Here is a 21,060-nt window from a genome sequence, read left to right as displayed (position 1 = left end):
ATTTTTTAAAGCATAATTTCCTAATCAACAAACAGATGTACTTATTTTAGAGGGACCAAATAAGGGAGTGTTTTGCATTTCTAAACACAAGGGTGTGTATACAACATTTACCGACATGGTAAGCAATTATGGAAAACTACTCAAGCAAAATGGAAGTCAGAGAAAACCTTTATATTTAGGTCTCTTAGGAGGCAATATTTCTAAGCATATTACATATTACAATATACAGTATTGTGAAAAAGTTTGAGTCACCCTTTGTTTCTTTACATCATTTCCAGAGCCAGACTTTCTGAAGGTCCTTTGAAGTTTTCCTTTGGACATTTGCTGCCTTTTCACTCATTCTTAGCTCAGTCATTGTAAAGCTATATTTTTTGTTAAAACACTTAACACTGACATACAAATCATTCAAGTTTTTTTTTTTTTTTTTTTTTTTTTTTTTTAAAAAGGCACCTAACTCAGGGATCTTTTAAATTATGATCCTTCAGTTGATCTATTGTTCATTAATGGGTCATCAGAAAAGGTCTCACTGGAAGAGTAGTCACCAAGCCATTATAACACCATCAGTAATGGATTGCCCTCCCAGAACGCAGATGTCATTATTGAAGCAATGTGGGATTATCCTGAGAGAAGGAACAAAAACTAGCAAACATGCATAGAGCTTTAATGTCCCTCATGAGGTATTCCTGAAGACTAGTTAAAGAAATGACACAAACACACAAAAAAAAAACAAAAAAACAACACCCACCCCACACCACCAAGAGGTGTCTTAGTTACATACACACAATACGGTACTTAAAACATGGTACAGATGGTTTTACTGAAGACAAGACTTCAGCATAGTCTTCAAAGTCTAGCAGTGTTCAGGGGATATTTTATTTTATTTTATTTATTTATTTATTTATTTTTTTTAAATGCCTCAAATGAAAACTACAAAACAAAACATCACACTGGTTGTTTTATGGTTTAAGTAACTTTATTGAAGGGAAACTAAAAAGAAACAGAGCGACAAGTTGATTATCAACCATCAGCTTTGCATCATATTTTAGGGCTACAAGAAGACAGTGTTCGAGTGGGTGTAAAACTAAGAGCTCAACTACTGGCTTCTAAATAACAAAAAGTAGTAGAAAGCCTTTGAGGGGAACCAAATTTTTTTCCAACTGTTCAACCTTACAATCCACTTAATTTGCAGAAACATATCAGATAATATAGCCTACCTTTATTAACATGCATAAAATACAACATTGAAGTTCTTACATTTGTTTCTTTAACATTGATATATACTGCTGTGCTTCTCTGTACACACTTTGATAGTGGAATAAGATACACTTCTTTCCTCAGATAATAAACTTCATTTACTATGCATCAGAAGAACAAACTGACATCGCACCAGTCTTGGAGGCAGACAGGGTCCACAAAACAGTTTCTTCATTGTCACAGAATTGTATTTGTTTTTTCCTTAAGTGCAGCAGAATACCGCCAATTTGAGAATTCAAAATTTACAACAATGGCAAAACACAGACTTTGCCCCAAATGCTCAAAGAAGCCCAGCCTATGACGAAGTATCAACCCCAGAGGATCCAGTCTGTCTACAAGTGGATCAGCGTAGGGTTGATGCTGCTCAGCATGAGGAGACCAGCTGCATCAGATTCTACCAAGTGTGTGCAGAGTAAATGACTATCATCACCAATTTTGGGTTGAAAACTCTTACCGGTGCATGCTCAAGCCGAGTCTATAGACCACGATAGTTTTCGTGATTTATATACATTTTTTAAAATTTGAACTCTGTATAAAAACAGGAGTCGAAACTTTACAGAAACTGGCACAAGTCCTAGAGAGAAAACACTATCTTCTTATGAGCGCGCAGGTGGGAAAAGGAGGGGTAAAATGCTCTGATTAACCAAAAAGAAAAAATGAAACAAAAGAAAAACAAAAAAATAATAATAATAAAGTGAAAAAGTAAAACAGAATCCCAAAATTTTAAGTTTGAACCAGCAACCACATTTTCACCAGCGTTCCAAACGATCCCATCACATTGCGTATTTTTGTGTCCATTCTTTTGCCATTTTGGTGTATCTGCAAAGAAAAAAAAAGGGGGGCAAACATTAACTTCACCTATTTAATACAAAAATTCCTGTCTTCAAGTCATACCCAAAATATCAGCAGGATTTCTTCATGCACCTGAAAACACTGCTATTTTTTTTTTTTTTTTTAAGGCCATGCCAAGTTAGCGCCCTAACTGATCACGTCCATATTAGCACAGAAATAAGATGTTTAAAAGACCAAGTCTGAAGCAACAGAACTTTTTTTGGAGGGGGATGGGTATACAATCCTTTTCATGCTGGAACTAGCAGTTGTGTGCATGCAAAAACAATATTGTTTTTGAACTTTGTCGAGTGCTGAGACGAGCCATCATTACTACTCTCAATATCCATGTTCATACCCAGATTAAATTAATCCTATTATAAAAAGGACTTTAACACTACATTTGGATGGTTTCAGCTTACTTTGCTTCTTGCCGGTTTTAGGAAGTTTTATTTCTTGTTCCAGCATTGAATTAAAATTTGTATTCGTATCCCCCCCCCCATAGTGTATCCTCGGAATCATTTTTCAAACCACATTTACACTGATCTAAGCGGGAATGGTATCCATTCATTTTAATCTCATACTAAAAACTGTTCTTCACTTGGGAATAATCCTGTACAGTAAAATCATTTGATAAACATGACATGTTATACTGCTGGTGATATAACTTCCGATGCAGACTGTTGCATAAGCAGTTTTCTCACACCACACTGCAGCCCTGAACTCCGACATTACCTTGAGAAGCCAAATGCAAGAACGGAATTTTTTTTAAAAAAAAAAAAAAGAAAAAAAGGGCGCATTGTCAAAACAGACATTAAATTGTCAACCCTGTAGAAGTCTGTGTGATGTCCAATTGGGCGCATGTGAGAATAGAGTGGGTGTCAGGTCCTGCCTCCTTCACGCTCAACCCCAAAGCACCGCCGTCTAAATCATATTGAGTATTTCCGCAGTGAGAATGCATCTGAAGCAGACCATTTCCTGTTGTGTGCTACATGACAAAGGGCAACTTAGTTAACCTGATTTTTCTCCACACTGTCCAGAGTTCGTGTGAGGAGAGGGAAGGGAAGAAAGGAGAAAAAATAAAATAGAAGCCTTTGACATGTTTGAAAATACTGGCCAATTAGCAACGCGCTTAACAAACCTAACCATCATATCACATTTTTCATTTGTTTATCAGCCCTGCCTTAATTTTAGACATCAAGCTCATGAATTCAGCCTTTGACAGCCAGCTGTTGCAGTGTCCTTAAATGCATCACCATGAACATTTTTCCACAATGCTGTGACATCTGTTGAACAATGCAACTGACAAATGCAGGCAACCCATGATTAACTGAGGGATTGTCCTCAAGCCTCTACAAGTTGATGCTAGAAATCATACCAAAGAATGAAACTTGTGGGGTTACAAAGAAAGAAAAAAAAAATTTATATAGGGAGTTAAGGAGGTGCTTCCTTATTACCAGACTAGAATTTCATGGAACACTAAAAGGGTTTTTCTATTACATCTTGATTTTCCTCTGCCCTGTGTTAGCGGTACACCACAATACTCAAGTGTCCATTATATCCACAGGCAAAAATTTTCAGTTAACTTGTTTATTTCCAGCAGGAGAGTGCAACTGCAGGAAATCAAGGTGCACATAAAAATCCAAACCCACACCCTGAGAGCAGTGCAGGGTCAATAAGTTATTCGGCTCGTAGAGACAAAGATTAGTACAAGCAGCTCATTTTAGTCACACTCTTTAGAACAGGTCCAAGCCTCTAGTTATGTACTGAGCAGAGCATCACAACATATCCGATCACTTAGCACTAGCCAAGATGCAGTGATGGCTCTTGGCCTTACCCTAAAGCATGGCATACTTGACTGTCCACTCCTGTGCTAGTTTATTGTACCTAACAGGATAAAACTAGGTTTTATAATATACCCTAGAGATAAAGGTGAATTTGACATCAATGCAATCAGCAACTTTGAAACCGCAACACTTCTTGCAAACACAGCACCATAAAACTCTCATGTTCCTTTTTGGAGACAGAATTGGTCAGTTCACATGTTTAGAGGTTAGTTTTTCCACACATAATATTTATACTTACTTCTGACTATCTGTTTTGTAGATTCGTGCGATCTCTGGCACTAGCGGGTCATCGGGGTTTGGGTCACATAGGAGTGAGCAAATGGAGAGAAGAACTGCAAGGAACATATGGATGCTAAGCATTCTTTAACATTTATTATATTTTAGATGGCTTTAAAAAAATTAAACATAAAAAAGGGAATGTTTAATTTCTCTTGACATTTCAATTTATTTACATGATTTATATTAGCATTTTAAGGTAAAGAAATGGTTAACCATATTCTAAATTTTAAACTCAAACTGTAGACATTAAATATTATTAGTACAGGTCTTGCTGATCCAAAAAGCAGGGAAATAAATACCTGGTTAAAAATATGGGCCTAAGTAAATTATACAAGTTGGGTGTTAATGAACAGATGTCCTCATACCTTTAGAAATAGTAAGCGCAGGAGACCATTGTGATCTGAGAATATCCAGACAGATACTGCCGTTACTGTTAATATTTGGGTGGTAAATTCTTGTCGTAAACGCAACCTGAGAGAAAAACAAACAAAAACACGGTGAAAAGCTATACAAAACATAGTGACAACAACATGTCTGTGTTATGCAACTCAGAAACTTTGACACTAGGCACTGACGTGTGACGCTCATGACTGTCAAGTTCTGGAATGACAGGTATTACTTCATGTAGGCTACTGGCCAATGTTCATGGCGCAAGAATCACCAGGCCCTATTTACTATAAATGTGGTGTTTTTGAAGATATCTTCCTCACTCAAGAGCTGTTCAGCATTTTAAAGTATAACATTTGGCCCTTGTTGTTGATACTTTATGCTGTAAACAGGACATTTTTTCATACTAACAACTGCCTACAGCACGACAGACTATTTCCATATTTAAGTTATCAAAACAGGAAACTCTGCTTAAGGTTTGACCAGTCCAACCACAGTTACCTTGGGGGGTTTGAAGGGGTAGTCTGTTGGAAAATGAATCGTCAAGAAGAAAACACCTCCCTGATATGGACTGTCACTCTGATTGGAGAAGAGAAAAAAAAAAAAAAAAAAAAAAAAAAAGGGACATTTACATATTTCAGAAGACACACAGCTACTCATTATCAAGTCAAATTTCAACCTTTATTACAAATACATTTTAAGCACTCGGGAACACTACTTCAATGCCAAATTTCAGCACCGTGCTGCCATAAACCTGACAAGGGCAACAACTGTGTCATAAAAGATCTACTTACAGGCCCCATGATTGTGGCTTGCCAGTGAAACACTGCAGAGAACAGAAAGTAAAAGTTACAAAACAAGAAAAGGTCACAGGTATGTGATCTGACGGGAACTAAGGTTTCCAAACAGACCTCATAGCTTCCCAGTAACACAATTTCCCTGTTTTAAAGTCAATTTTAATATCCCACTGTAAATTTTCTAAACGCAGCAGCAACCAATTTCTCCACTTTAAATCAACATCCAAATGGTTTTATAATATTTAAGACATGTTTTTAAATGCAAATATGCTAAAGTTTAGCACATCACAGCATTTCAAAAATGAAAAATTGTTCTTTTTTTGGGCTGCACATCTCAAATGACACATTAGATAATATCACCTTAGTTGCAGATTTTTGCCATTTTATTTTTGACGAAACTAAAGAAATGAAATAAAGAGCAGGTTTGGGACACTTACTATCATCACCCACTGGGCCAGCTGAGCACTGTGCTGGAGGGTCACGAGCCAGGTCGTTAAGCTCCTATGAGGAAAAACAATAACCAGTTAGACAAAAGTAACAAAAAATGAGTAGATGTGATCTTAAAAAAAAAAAAAAAAAAAAAAAAAAAAAAAAAAAAAGGAAAAGAAAGAAAACAAAAATATGTCTATAGGCGTGAGCGCCTTTTAACATCATTGACATACATGCTGAAACCGAGACTGCGGTGGTGAGGGGTGCTACCTGACAGGTGTGTGCTTAATATATTTCACGCCATCCTCACTTCGGGTTTCATCACCCTGGCCACTATGCTCAAAATTGAACTCCATGCAAAGTTATTGAGAACCGAGCATATACCGTGTATACTGTGACACGTGTTGTGTTATTTTTAGGGTATACACTATTTTAGAGTGAGGTGAAGGCCACAGCCCCACCCTAGCCTTCCGTAAACTTACAAAGAAGTGGTGTCTGATTTTCTAGGAAGAAAATTCTCGTAAACAGCAGAGTGAAGGAATGAAACCAGGTGTCAGCAATTCGAGTGTGTTACTCCATTCTGTTCCTGCCAGTTTCTGTCAATCACGATTACAGACCAAGAACAAATACGATGACATACCAAAGAAATGTATCATGAAGGCAGCTCTGACTAACAGATTTCAGGGACTGATATGAGTCATGGACCCTCCAACATGAATTATTGCCGCTTTAATTCATGACTAAACGACTTATAATTTACTAGCGAGTACAAAGAATATCAGGTTAAAAGTTTCGTATTACAGTTAGGCAACCTTCAAACATATGTGCCTTCGTGTAAAGGTATGAAGTGTTGGGAAATTCATGCGGCCTCCTTCCGCCGTCAAACATACATTCTCTACAAGTGAAACTGCTAACGTTAGCTGACCGGCCCAACATTAAGCCGTGTTGGCCCGTGCTAACCGATTCAAGTAGTAAAAAACCACCATTAATTCACTCAAGTCAAAACACACCAAAGTCTCCTTAACATTTTTAAATAAAACGAGCTGTAAAGTTAACACATCTTCGAACATGTTTCGCCGCCTTGTTTCGAGAACAGCGGCTCGCTGCATTGTGGGAGGCTAGCGGGACTAGCTTACACAGCTAGCCAACCTTCACGACGTTATCTTACCTTGTGAATCCTTTTCAGAGCCATCCTGTCTTGGTGTTCTGCTCTCTGAGTTGGCGGTGTTTCGATCCCAAACGAAGAAACAGAGATGCTTCGCTCTCGGTGAAATAACTGACGGTAGGTCAAACCCGACGGCTTTTTTTCCTTTCTCTGGCTAGCAGAGTTAGCCGGCTAGCAAGCTCAAACTACGTATGCGCGGTGTTAAACGTCAAATGTTGTACACTTCCTCAATAACGCTCACTTTCCTCGTGAATTACACGTCTTATATCGGATTAAACCTAACCCAAAAATCAATGCCGAATAAGTGCGAGTGCCAGGTGGCGTAACCCGGTCGACAAAGCTCTCTTCTGCTGTTGGTTTCGGTCGGTGCCGCTGGCCAACTAGCGTCAGTCTACATGTATTTGAAGCTTAGTTGTGAAGGCGGTGCAGTCGGCTGCTGAGTGACGGGGCGTTTGTGATGGCACATTGGTTCCTGCTGCTGAAGAAAAACAACATACATGCGAGACCAGCCGTGACATGCCAGTCTTTAGTTACTGAAAGACACAATTAAACGAGAACACTTTTTAGGATTTTTGTTAAGTAGTGATTAAAAGTTGCCCACATGATCACAACTTCAACCACAAGTTGTACAATTTTAATCGCGTTAATGTAAATCAGGCAGTATTCATATTAATCCAAGTAACTAAATTATAACGACGCTGGATTACCAAACAAAAGCTTCTGAACCTCAAGGGGGCTGTGTGGTAATTGCTTTGTGGTAATGTTTTTTTCCAAAGGAGACATTTTAACATTCAGTAGCAGGAAAAGACGGATGCAATTTAGGCCATTAAGCCTTGTGTTTTATTCAAGTTTTTGTTACTCAGCCAGTGTTTATAGATCTAGTGGATCCCCTGGCTTTCTGAGGTTTTTTAAATCAAGTCATCTACAAAAAAAAAAATGTCCATATCTTTAACTTAACATATTATTTGTTTTTTTTAAATCTTATTTCTAAGATGTATGTATGTATGTATGCATGTATGTATGTGTGTGTGTGTGTGAGTACAAACAGCTGATTCATAAATAAAAAGACACCTGCTGAAGCTTTTCTCTTTGCCACATTTCTTTCACAAAAATGCTACCCAACCTTGAGCAAGAAAACTGACATGAAAAGAAAACAAATGTGATTTCTCCAAGAAAACATCTTTAGTTGTGACCTGCTAAAATTCAGTAAATACTAATATAAGATCAATGCTTTATAGTTACATTTTTTTATTAAACATGATCTTTATTTAACATTTTCTTTAAAGTTGTACATTTATCGAACACAATTTAATCTCATTATTTAGTCGAGATACACATTATTTGTTAGACCGAAGCACATTCATTATACTGTCTGGCATTTTTCCCCCCAATCTATTGGTTCACACAGAGAAGCCAAATGTTTTTAATTTCCTATTATTGAGAATTATGCTTTTATACCCTTCAAGGCACTGGTACAGGGCAGTCAGTCACTGGTGTCTGTGCTTCTACGTGGGCTGAGCTCAAGGCTCTGTGGAGCAGGTTCAACCTCTCTGAGGCTTTCTGAGTCTGAATATGTGCAGCTACCTTTATAACTTTGGGCACGATCAGTGCAGAGTTCTGAGTTTTTATTACACGATTGGACAGATGATGGACTGTCAACAAGTGTTTTTCCACTTGAGATTTCCTCTTTATTGTTCTCTGTATTGTTTGCCTCTGGTGAATTGAAGCGCTTCCATGATTCAGGTGTCCCATCACATCTAGGACTGAAATGAATGCTGTCCTCAACCTCTACTAGTTCAGAGGCAGACTGGCCCTCTGTTGTAACAGTTTTCAGGGTAGATGGCAGTATGGAGTCCTTACCACTCTCCTCAGCTTGGTTGGGCGTGTTGGGAGGATTTTTATTTTGAGGCGTATGAGAACTTGAAAGGTCCCCTGAACGCACTGGATGGACACATTCAACACAGTCCCCACTGGGGCTGTAATGAAGACCCTGATGGGCTTCACTATTTTCTCCATTCTCAAAGCTTTCCCTTCCCTCCTGCTGCTCAGTGTCATCAGGAGTTACACTGTTGCTCTGTGTCTCCTGCACTGTTGCTGTATCCAGCTTCTGATCTCCCTCTGGTGCAGCTGGATCAGGCTCCGCGTCTCTCTGAGGTGGGGCGGCCGGGCTGTCAGCTGATGCCTGGCTCTGACCCGGCGGTGTCGGTCGTACCGTTTGGTGGCACATGGGGCATGTCTCCTGAACATACAGCCATTTGCGGAGGCAGTTAGAATGGAAGAAATGTCCACAATATGTGATCACGGCAGAGCTCATTTCCTGTAAAAAAAAAAAAAACATAAATAAAAAAAATAAAATAAACAAAATGCATAGAAAAATGATAGATAATTATCAAAGTATAAAAGTTTATATTAATATAACAAGTCTGTGTATTAGATAGGAATATTTATTTGTATCATATGTGTAAATATTAGGTTGTATAAATAGTCAAAACATCTATATAAGAAGAGCTAGACAGGTGTAGGAATTATTAAGCATTTTCATCCTCCTACTTCCTCTTATGAACAAAACTTTGTTTTTGTTGGGTCCCCCCCCCCCTTTCATTTCTTTATGAGATGTTTATTTTTTCATGTGACTTCTCTTCATTTACCTCTAATTTATTTTGCATTAATATCAGTCAATTTAATAGTTTTCTTGTCCCCCATCAGCTTACTTCTATCCTGCTTTAACACAGGTAATACATTTTCCATGAAAGTCAATAAAGTCTTATCTTTTACACATAAAATGGTCTGTATTTGTATAGCGCTTTTCTAGTCCCTAAGGACCCCAAAGCGCTTTACACAACCAGTCATCCACCCATTCACACACACATTCACACACTTTCACACACTGGTGATGGCAAGCTACATATTTTCTGTAGGAATTTCCTTGATGACTAACTACTGACTACTAGAGATATTAACTTGTTTTGACCAGAAAAACAAACTCAAGGCCAAAGAAGTGTCCTGAATGCCAAACTGGAAAAACAGGAATAACAAACTTCAAAAACACACACACACACACACACACACACACACACACACACACACACACACACACACACACACACACATCATCAGCTATTATATATGCAAAGTAGTAGTCATAACAACAAAAGGGGAACACTGTCAAAAATCAAGTATCAACCCATGACAACTTTTAATTAATGCCCCAATACAAAATGACACACTGATTATAATAAGTAAAACCTAAGGCACCTACAATAACCTGACAACTTTTATGTTAATGTAACGATACTGTAAATTAATTTTGGCCTTCAGCACTGAACAACTAAAATGCATCATCATCTCTATCTGGGATCATTTTATTAAAATGATTAAAACACTTTTTATATTGTTTAAATAATTTTAGCAAACTTTAGCAAAAATGCCTTAATTTACCATGGAAGTCAAATTATTCAGAGAAAAAAACAACTAAATTTAAGTATATTTTATTACGCAAGAATTTATGTATTTTCATAAGTATCAATAATGTAATCAAGAAAGCATTTTGTGTCTGATATGGAGGTGAACTGAGGGCACATTTAGCAACTCAAAGCCTGCCAGTCCTCTTGCTACATAATCCACACAGTCTAATTATTAACCACACCTAAGCATGGCGTGTCAGCCACTTGAGATTTGAGGTTTTCTGTTGAATTTTTAAATGGATTATTTTGTGTAACATGCACAAATTTTACATCACTGATGATTGCTTTTGGATTAAATTGTTTTTGGGGGGTTTTTTAAATCATGAATGCTGAAATTTGGAAGAACAATTTTCAAAAGCCAAAACTCACAAAATGTGATTCCACAGAGTTAAATGTTGTTGGGGTTTTTTTCCCCCCTCAATATTTCATAGCATAGTTCTGTGTAAGACTTGAACAGCAACTAAAAGAGGTGGTGGTTTAGAGGAAACGGAGGTCATGATAACCCCAAACAAACAAACAAACAAACAAACAAACAAACAAACAAACCACAACAACAAAAAAACCCAAAAACATAAAAATTAAATGGGGTCAGATAATTGAACAAAATAAGTAAAAAACATAAAAACCACCTACTTAAGTTCATTGGATGCTTTGTGTCATTTTGTGCAGAAACTACACGAGTTTGAAAATGAATTTTCACAGCCAAATGAGGATTAGGACTGGGTTTGAGGTTTTATAGTATCTTATGTTGTTGGTTCTCAGCTTTAACCAGCTTCTAAAAACAAAAGCTACAAGGGTGACTGACCTGGAAGCAGATGGCACACACATCATTGTGCTCCTGCAGCTGCTGAGCTGTGGCTCTGGGCAGGGAGTTGATCTTCTTAGCTGCTTCCTGTCTGAGCAGGAAGCTCCTCCAGCCAGACTGAGCTCTGAGCCAAACGTTAAAATATGAGTGGATGATAATGACGGAGGCACCCATCCAGCTCCACTCTCCAAAGAGTGACTCCCAGGTGCCATAAGCCACCACACACAGTGCCACAACAAACTCCAACACACGGCTGACAGCGTTCACCCAGTAGATCACTTCGTCCAGGCTCTCAATTGGGTCGCTGCGAAACAGCTCCACCATGAAGAGGGAGTAGATCAGCATAGTGCCTGTAACCTGGAATAAACAGTCAGTCTTTTACATGTGCAAGTCAGCAGTCATCCTCCTCTCCCTGTATAAATCTACAGCTTCTGCCATGTTAACAGCTTCTTTGTTTTTCAGTTTGTGAAGGTGACCTTACGTTGTCTACTAAATGCCCTTTTCTATTTATGACTATAGGAGGTGTCACATTAGTGTTACTGCACAGGTGTACAAAAACACGACGATATCACAAAAAACAAACAAAAAGGTATCAACTATGTAGACATGCACTACATCTGACCTCCAGTGGGGGGAGCCAAAGTCATAAAATTTCTCACATTCAACACTGCATTGCTGGGACATGACTACACACATTTACAACTGGAACTAAATGGCAACAGTAGTAGTCCTGTTTTAAATGTCACAGTAATTAAAGCCAGTGATTTAAACGCATATAAATAAACTAACCCTGTATTTCAGTTTCTGGAATATCTGTTACCACAGCTGCATTTAAGATTGCTTCCTGAATGTATTCATAACTTAAAACACACTAAAAAAAGAGAGAGAGAGAGAACATAAATACTTCCTACCTGAAGAGATGTAAGCATGCAGCTGGATACTAGTATGAGGAGCCAGAAATCCATGTGGAAGAACTGGGAGATCTTGTAAGCCATAAACACTGGGAAAACCAGGAGAAGCAAACACATGCTGAGGCCACGGAAGTGTTTCCACAGACTCCTAGAAGCACATATGAAGGAGAAATTAATGAAATCGGGAATAAGCTTAAAAAAGAAAAAACACTGTTGCTGCTCTTACCTGTTTCGTGATGCACCCAGTGCGAGAATAACTGGATCTGTTATTTCTATCATTGACTGCAGGGTTGAGGTCACCACGATGAAGAGGATGATGCTGAGGAGGAAGGTGCGCTGCAGTGCTTGCATATCCAACAGGCCTGTCTGAATGGCGAGGAGGAGCAGAGTGACGCCCTCAGTCACACCTCTGAGAACAAAAACGATCAGGAATTAAGATTAAATAAAAATAAAGGAGGTATAGCACAGAGATACAGCTTTACATTATCAGTTACCTGTGCATGACATTCTCATTCTGAACAGCGGCAAAACCTCCCAGGTAAAACTTGCATAGATTGAGCAGCCCCAGAGCCAGATAGGACACCATGAAGGTCAGACCCAAAAGAGAGTATGGTGTTGCACAACATTCAGAGACACTGTAGGGTTCAAGAAAATGAGAAACCGATGATGTTCATATTGTCAGGATTAAACATACACAAAATGAAGGGAACGTAATTAACACCTTCACACCTTGTGAGGAGGAAGAACATGATCCCATGATGGGTTATTGAGGTGCCAGCGGACATGATGTCTGAGCACAGCTGGACAATGAATAGAATAAACCAGAAGACGCTAAAGAGGACTGGGACAGCAAACTGGTTCCACAGAGAGATTCCCACACCCAGAAGTCTGTACAGCTCAATTACCTGAGGAAAGGAAACATGATAAAGTCCGGAATGTTAAAAAACAAAACAAAAAAAACAAACCCACAGATTTTTACATTTATATTGTTCATTAACTGATTGTTTTCCAGTCTAGTATATAATCAAGAAAACCAAAAACATAATTTAGAAGTTTAGTATACTTAATAATAACCAAATAAGAGGTGATTGTGTCGACAGAAGACAAAAACAGTCCAGTATGAAATATGAAAAATAAAAAAAATTAGAATATCAGAATAAGAGAACCTCCAGGTGACGTAGCTCAGAGTAGGCAGCCCTTGCGAGACGGTATGGCACAAAGATATTTGACAGCAGGAACACGGCGATTCCCGCTCCAGTCAGGCCCATGGAGAAAGTGTTGACCGTTAGCAGCGTGGCATGAGGCGTGGCGCAAAGTCGAGCCAGCAGGGGGAGCATGTGAGCAGAGAACAACCACACCCTTTTGGTCTTCATCAAGAAGGCACACAGTGTGCTGAGAATAATCTGACCTGGCAGAAAATAACAGTACAGCTTCACAACGGCGAAACCTTAAAAAGTAAATGCAACAGATGCTTCCTGCATTATTTTACAACTGATTACAGTTTTTTAGGAATTTAAGGAGAACTTTGATTTGTTAAATCTGTAACACCTGTGACAGGCTTCAGCAGGCCCTAAACTGGATAAACTGTTCGCTATGAGAAGTGGCTTTAATTCCCAGATTTCTTTTAATGTAACATTAAATAATCCAGTTTTCACATATGGCGTTATTTTTGTGCCACTATTCTGAGTGCACGTAAAAAAAATTTGCAGGTTCAAGTGTTGCATTTTCAGGAGAAATTTATTTTGAGCGAAGAAAAGCTAAATTTGAGTGAACAAAATTCATAGCTGCGTGCAAAAAATGTATTTCAGACCTTTTTAGAACGTAGGCCTATAGGAATCGAAAGCTTTCTAATGAACTTTCTAACTAATTACATACATGGTTTAGTACTCACTAGTCATTGCAGAGACAAATCTGTTGAAGGCCAAAGAATCACGATACACTGCTCCTTGATAACCGTACTGTAGCTCTTCATGAACATAATCCCTATAAAACAAACAGAAAAAATCATTTTACAATCACATGTAAACTGCATGCTTTTGTTTAGAGTTACCCCTCATGTCTTTATACTTTGCTATAAAAATGGGAAACAGGTGCAGCAGCTTATTTTAACATGTGCAAACAGTATATCAGGCAACAACAGACTTTATACAATTTGAGCATTAAAAAAATCAACATTTGGTGTGACTGCCTTTATTCATCAACAGTCTGAACTCTAAGACAGGCTTTCTCATCATTTCCTAAAGTAGTCTTCAGGAAGAGTTCTCTAGGCTTCTTGGAGGACATTTCAAAGCTTTTCTGGATGTTGACTTTTTTGGGGGGGTTCAAGTTACAATTTTATCAATTTTGACAAGATCTCCAGCACCACTGACTGAAAACCATGACAGAGTCTCTAGAATATTTCACAGATGGCTGTAGACGCTTACCTCTCAACTGACTCCCTCTGTGCATACTGATTATTCCATAATACCCGTTGCCACTAAAGTCCCATTCTTGTGTCATACCTAAGCCTTTTCTCCCTGTTTTGCTTCCTTAAGAATGGCTTCTTGACAGCCGCTTAAACCATTTTTGATGAGAGTTCAGCAAACAGTACATTGAAGGGTTATGCTATATCTCACAGGTGCTGTTTCAGATCTTTGCTTGATTTCTTTTTGTACAGTTCTTAATGACATGACTTTTAGAAATTGTCCTTTACTGCATCATTTGTCCAGTTCCCTCATCTTTTTTAAGAACACACTGCACACCATACTGAGATATACGAAGTGTTCCCATAATAACACTTTGACAATAACCATATTTGCCTTTTTTAAATGTCTGAATGATTCATACGTCAACGTTAAGTGGCGACACAAACAAACACATTCCTCTGAAAATGGTCAAATACCAGGACTGAAAAATGAGTGGTAAAGCAGCCGATGTCCAAAAACAAACTTTGAAAAACCTTAAGAAAGCATGGAGAGTTACTGCTAAAGACTGCTTTAAAAATACAAGAAACTCTTTAGAAGGAAAAAGGAAGTAAAATGTAAATAAATGAGAGGACACTCAAGACTTTTCCATAGTACTATTAAAAAAAAAAAAGCAGGATCATTGCAATTGCTGACACCTTTTGTCAGAAAAGCTGATTAAATCGGAAAAAAAAACAAAACAAAAAAAACCCCCAAACATCTAGGAATTGCAACAATAGCGCCAAAGGATCTCACTTGGAAATCTGATGCCCCATGTATAGGAGGAGGCCGGTGAGAATATGGAGGTAGAGCGTCACAATGTGTCTCAATGGAAGGATTAACACCACCACATTTATCAAATGACCTGGAAGACAAAGAAGAATGAGTGTGATGTTTTTATGCATTTGATGCACAGCTAAAAGCACACAAACATTATGAAATAGAAAAGATACTGTCACTTATAAATGTCTATTATCATTTTGACAATGCTGACTCTCCCCATCAGGCTGACTAAGCTTCCAAGAGAGTTTAAAACCACATGAATAGTTTATATTTAACTGTTTTTTTTAAGTCATGCCAATGACTTAAACTATGTAGTTTTTATTGAGGATTTCATTGATTAAAAGCTGTTAATATAAGGTTTTGAAATCTCGTATGTCCCGCCAACAGTCCAAAAGTTAAACAGATTCAGTTTACAGTTACACAAGCCAGGTAAACACAGGAAATCCTCACACTATGACAACCCAGAAAATATTATGAAATAATTAAAATAATTAATCAGCTACAGCTGCTTATTCCACAACAGAGAAACAGAATAAAAACAAGAATATTTATAGTGTTTATAAATTTGATATTATTCCGTTATTCTAATCACCCAAATGCTGCTTTTCACAGGACCCTTTTCAATATTTTTTATTGGTTTCTGGTTTTCAAGAGAAGCAGTAAAACATAGTAATGCACGTAAGATTTAAAAATGCAGATCATTTTCAACTTTTTTTTTTTTTTAAAGGTAATTCTCTGTAGGTTTTCTAATTTTCATTAGCTTTTATTTGGATAAAGTCTGTGTCTTTTAAGATGACAAAGCTATCTGAAGTAACATTTTGACCAGGGGTGGACAGTTATGTTTCACAAGCGCCACATGGGAAACTGGGACTGATGTGAAGAGCCACAATAATCTTATAAAGAGATAAAACTTGGTCTTTCCATCTAAAATTATTAAGGGGCCCTGCTCATTCATTTCTGATTTGCCAAAAAATATAATTGTCCAAAGTTCAAACATATATAATGATAGCTGTAAAATTTTAGCTTAACTTTTGACATACTTATCAAGTTGTCCTTCTTTCTTTTTTTTTTTTTTAGAAAAACGGTTGACCTACTTCCTGCGCGTTTTTTTGCACTTTGAAGTCAGAGACCACGAATATCTTATTGGTACTTGTTTTGTTTTTACGTCTTTCGGTATATTTTAAGCTGTACCTGAATTATCAGACTCCTCGAGAGCAATGTGCATGCCTACAAAGTGGATCTTGAAAATGAAAAATATGAATTTATTTATGACAATTATTTTCTCAGTTATGATTAAAATATGAACTGGAAGCACCAGAATTTGGTTTTATTCAGATTTGCTCAAATCAGCATGAAGGCGGAATGAAAATAGAATTCTCTTCAATATTGTGACTAATCATGTGCAGTTAAAAAGTACTGCACATGATTTATTTTACATTATTGTGAAATATAACTAAAAACTATTCATGTGAATTTTATTTATTTATTTTTTTTAAAGGGTGGCTTTCTTTCTTTCTTTTTTTTTTTGTAAAACATATTTTAACTAACCAATACCCATACATGTCTCTAATGTATCAGTCCTAAAAAATAAGATAGTCATATCATATTCAAACACCACCTCAGATTTCAAAGTGAAAAATATTTTTTTGAAAAGGCCTGAAAGTGTGTGGGTGGGCCTATTAAAAAAAATAAACATATAGAAAAATATTTTATATACAAAGCAATAAAAATTCATATTTTGAAAACATAAAATTTTTCTGGCAAATCAGAGGTGGTTAAGCAGAAAATACTCTAAAAACAATATGATTATTTAAGATGTAATGACCCAATTAATATTGAGTAGAATTGAGTTCTGCTTATTAGTGCAGCCCTCCACAACAGTCCCGCTTTCTCATTTGACCCCTTGGGAAAATTAAATGCCCACCCCTGATTTAGACCACCACAGTAAACTCCAGTAAAACCAAGACCAAGGTCTTTCTTCTGAAGCAAACAGCTTTTTGAAGGAGGGCGACTCAGTGTAATTCTTGTTAGGAGAGACAAATAAAAGCCATGGAGCTTAACATTAGAGAGATTTACTTATTCTCCCAGCTCCTTACTTGACGAAACTTACCAATGTAATACATGTTCCAGATGACATACTTGTATTTGAAGAGCATGTCTTCATTTTTTGCCTTGAGGTGCTCCGTTACACCTTCAATGTCACATTTGTAGAGCAGGTCTAGCACCAGTATGCTCGGCACCCTGAGAGCAACGTTGGCCAGCACTTCCAGACGAGGCATCTTGATTTAAACCAACTCCCACCCCCCTTTTTTTAGTCAGCAGAGTGCTACTGTGTCACATACTGTTAACTAACAGTTTCCCTGTACAGGACACAAGCCCCCAGCACCTTCACAACTATTTTGCTCGTCGTCTTGTCATCTGGAAAACACACAAAAACACAAGTTAGGGTGATGAGAAGAAACCTCTTAGCTGCCAGGCCGTTATTTAGCTGCTTTTGCGCCTCATTTCCAGCCACTATTATTTATTGCTGGAGAAATGCATGAGTACTACTGCGAATTAAACACATTTTAAAGTAGATACTGTGTTAAAAAAAAAAAAAAAAAAAAAGTGACAGTGGTACACTTACTTCGCTCAGTGACAAACATCACAGCCAAGCAGCCATTTGCTAGCTATCGCTAGTTGCTGCTTTTGCTGCTTTCGCGGCGGCCAATGGCATGTTTTGCTAGCAGTGCGCTCAAATATATTTTAGTTTTTCTCTAACTTCCGCTTCTCCGAGATAAACGGAAATAACCGTCATCAGAAAAAGCGAAATTAAAAAGCTAAAACCATGATGTCAGGGTTAGTAAAGACTCTTCAAATGCAATGTTATGATTCCAGTGGCTTGCGTGGCTATTTCCTGTCCTGACGTCACGTCGAAAGGCACCAATCAGGTTCAAGTATTTTTGATTTCAAAATAAAAGTAACGTCTTTCCACGACGGCTGTCACTACAACTTTCAGTAATGTTGACAAAAGGAAGAAAATGCATTTCGCGCTTGTACTTTCTAGAAGTGAATGCTGATGATATTTTTTTGTATACAAAAGTGCAACTTAAGTGACACAATGATCATTGCATACAGTGATGTGCAAAAGGCTTTGAGCCACGTTTCTTTATATTTCTTTTTATTTTGTTTCCAAGGGTTAGCCAGATTTTCTTGAAATATTTTAAAGTGAACTTGAGAAATAGTTTTAAGAGTTTTTTCCTTTGGATATCATGGACTGCTTTTCACCCATTTTCAGACCAGTCCGTGTACCCGATCATTTAAAGAGGAATGTTGTTGTTTTTTTGTGTGTGTTTATTTGTTTTCTTGTCTCCTAAGCCACTTTACCCTGATCTATGAGTATTTCTAGCAAAAAAGTCACCTAATTTAAGTAATGAATATTTTCATATCTTTTTCAGAGTCGAATCAAACAATAAAAATTAAAAATAATAAAAATAATAATTTAATTCCTTGTAGGAATTGTAGACTGTGACAGAATGAGTGATTTTGCTGGTCTTTCCTTACATCTGCTGTCAGACTCAACAACAGAGACTTCACAGATGACCATACACACGCACACAGACACACACACAGACACACGCATCCACACATGTGCAATACCACTAAGTTTAATTTTTCTTACGAAACATAGCATTTTATTCTATTATGTATAGCATTTTATTCTATTGTATATAGATAACTGGACCTTTTCATTTGAAATCATTGTCCAGCTTTAAGAGGTTTTTTTTGGAACATCATGGGCTGCTTTTTACTTATTCTTCACACAAGATTTCTCCTAGTCAGTTCTCCAAGTCATTATTCCTTTTAACCAAATGACAAATTACATTCTCTGACTGTCTCTTTAGGGTCATGAGATGTGGCTCTGAAGCACTGATGCACTGCAACTTTTCATACATACATATATATACATACATATATATATATATATATATACATACATATATATATATATATACATATATATATATATATATATATAACTTATTCTTTCATTGTGCTGTTTTTACATATGCAGCCTGCAGCAGCAGGTGGAGTATTTCCATTTAACTTGTAGCAGTGGATGAACTGCTTCACACAAGAGACAGAGACTCCTTGTTTTCCTTCAATTTAAGTTAATTAAATTCCCCAAACCACAACAGACATATGGGTAAAGTTCATGAATGTACAGCTTAAATATAATACAGATGTACGAGTGTAATGCTGCAAGGTTTATGTGGATATAAACAAAGAGGAATTATGTGTACTTAGTGCATTTGTCGTTACACAAACCCTATACAACATGTTACATTACATAGACAGAGCTGAGTCAACAACAAGCATATGGCTGTTTGGACAGTTAAAATTGTCTAAGCTGTGATATATTAGATGATTTTATGTGGGAAATGAAACAGCAGCTCATCTCATGACCCACTAAGACTCATGAACACAACAGCCTGATGACACACAGATAAAAGAGCTTTTCTCACAGTCATAGCACCAGACAGAGGTGGAGGAAACATGAGTCACAAGAAATAAGAGTGCCCTCTGAATGCAAATGTACTTAAATAACACAAGGCAAAAAGACGTTCTGCCGAAAAGTGGTTACGAAGTTCAGAAACATCGTATTCACTGCTATAAACCAATAGTCCAAACACACCTGGAGAAATATGAGACGTACCTGTGTGTTTTTTAATTTCCATGTCAGATCCTGAACTCATCAGGAAGACAAAGAAACAGAGACTAAGCTGCTTCTAAACTGTAAGAAGCTTGAAACCTAAACCTGAATGTTTCAAAGGATATCCTGAGTGGGCTGATATCAGATGAAACCGTCATGTACACTAGCATATTCTGACTGTTTGCTAAAACAGTGAAAACATGTACCTGCTAGACAGGAATATTTGTCTTAAGGTCAGGCTGAATTTGAACAGTTGTTCATACAAATATATCACAGTAAAGCATATGTCGTACACGTTTTCTGCTGCTCAGATGCACATCCACTATTAATTAATTTTTAATTTTTTTTTTTTTTTGGGGGGGGGGGGGGGGGTGAAAAAGAAAAACTCCAGTAAAGCATTTACTGCACGGAAGCTATGGAGGCTATTTCTTATACTCTGACTAAGAACACCCAAATGTATTTACAGCCGTACATAATGTTTATTACCTCACTTTTAGAGCGACTTTCTAAATATACAGTTATTCTTTAAACTCGGGACATCATTTGGTTCTTAGCAGGTCTTAAATGAGTTAAACAGAACTTCAGCAGAACAACATCAAAAAATATATTACTACACCAAAATGATCAAATGCATTTATTTAATGATCATAAGAAATTGTGAGCATCTCCATAAAAGTAGACGTTTTATCATTCTGCTGTACTGGAGCATTTATGTCAGGAGAGGCAGCAATCAGACAGTTTCCAATCTTCCCAGGAGTGAAGGTCGTCACAAATTGACCGCGCAATGCTCAGAGAAGCCTCAAAAAATCAAAGAGTGACATCTCAGACTCAACAGACCTCAGTTAGCATGTTAAATATTAAAGTTCTTGACAGCACGATTAGAAAAAGACCGAAGCTTCTTATTTGGGAGGTTCGCCAAGAGAAAACCTCTTCTTTCTAAAATCATGCCAGCATCGCTTAGCTTTGCAAAGTTACGT

The 21,060-nt window shown here is 37.4% G+C and overlaps 2 protein-coding genes across 3 annotated transcripts; both read right to left on the bottom strand.

The window, feature by feature from the left end:
• Window positions 1-954: 954 nt before the first annotated feature.
• On the bottom strand, window positions 955-7,422 carry LOC120739851 (ubiquitin-conjugating enzyme E2 D2-like). Of its 2 annotated transcripts, XM_040041776.1 has the most exons (8): window positions 6,990-7,422; window positions 5,830-5,893; window positions 5,390-5,421; window positions 5,097-5,174; window positions 4,574-4,679; window positions 4,168-4,261; window positions 3,920-3,969; window positions 955-2,073 (listed from the first exon to the last, which is right to left on the bottom strand). In XM_040041776.1, the coding sequence occupies exons 1-7, from the start codon at window positions 7,011-7,013 to the stop codon at window positions 3,921-3,923; spliced, it is 447 nt and encodes a 148-aa protein (XP_039897710.1). In that variant the 5' UTR covers window positions 7,014-7,422; the 3' UTR covers window positions 955-2,073; window position 3,920. The 2 variants fall into 2 exon arrangements, with proteins under 2 accessions (XP_039897710.1, XP_039897711.1); XM_040041777.1 differs by lacking the exon at window positions 3,920-3,969 and having other exon boundaries at window positions 6,990-7,411.
• A 795-nt stretch (window positions 7,423-8,217) lies between these two features.
• zmp:0000000662 (RING finger protein 145) lies at window positions 8,218-18,290 on the bottom strand. The gene is made up of 11 exons (XM_040041775.1): window positions 18,017-18,290; window positions 17,501-17,808; window positions 15,364-15,472; window positions 14,058-14,149; window positions 13,333-13,574; window positions 12,896-13,071; window positions 12,661-12,801; window positions 12,393-12,575; window positions 12,167-12,314; window positions 11,256-11,612; window positions 8,218-9,303 (listed from the first exon to the last, which is right to left on the bottom strand). Exons 2-11 carry the CDS (start codon window positions 17,667-17,669, stop codon window positions 8,470-8,472), a joined length of 2,451 nt encoding a protein of 816 aa, XP_039897709.1. The 5' UTR covers window positions 17,670-17,808; window positions 18,017-18,290; the 3' UTR covers window positions 8,218-8,469.
• Window positions 18,291-21,060: the final 2,770 nt, after the last annotated feature.

Source organism: Simochromis diagramma, unplaced genomic scaffold (genome assembly GCF_900408965.1).
Source record: "Simochromis diagramma unplaced genomic scaffold, fSimDia1.1 OVJJ01000304.1, whole genome shotgun sequence".
Taxonomy (NCBI): Eukaryota; Metazoa; Chordata; class Actinopteri; order Cichliformes; family Cichlidae; genus Simochromis; species Simochromis diagramma.
This window is presented reverse-complemented; position numbering and strand designations above follow the sequence as displayed.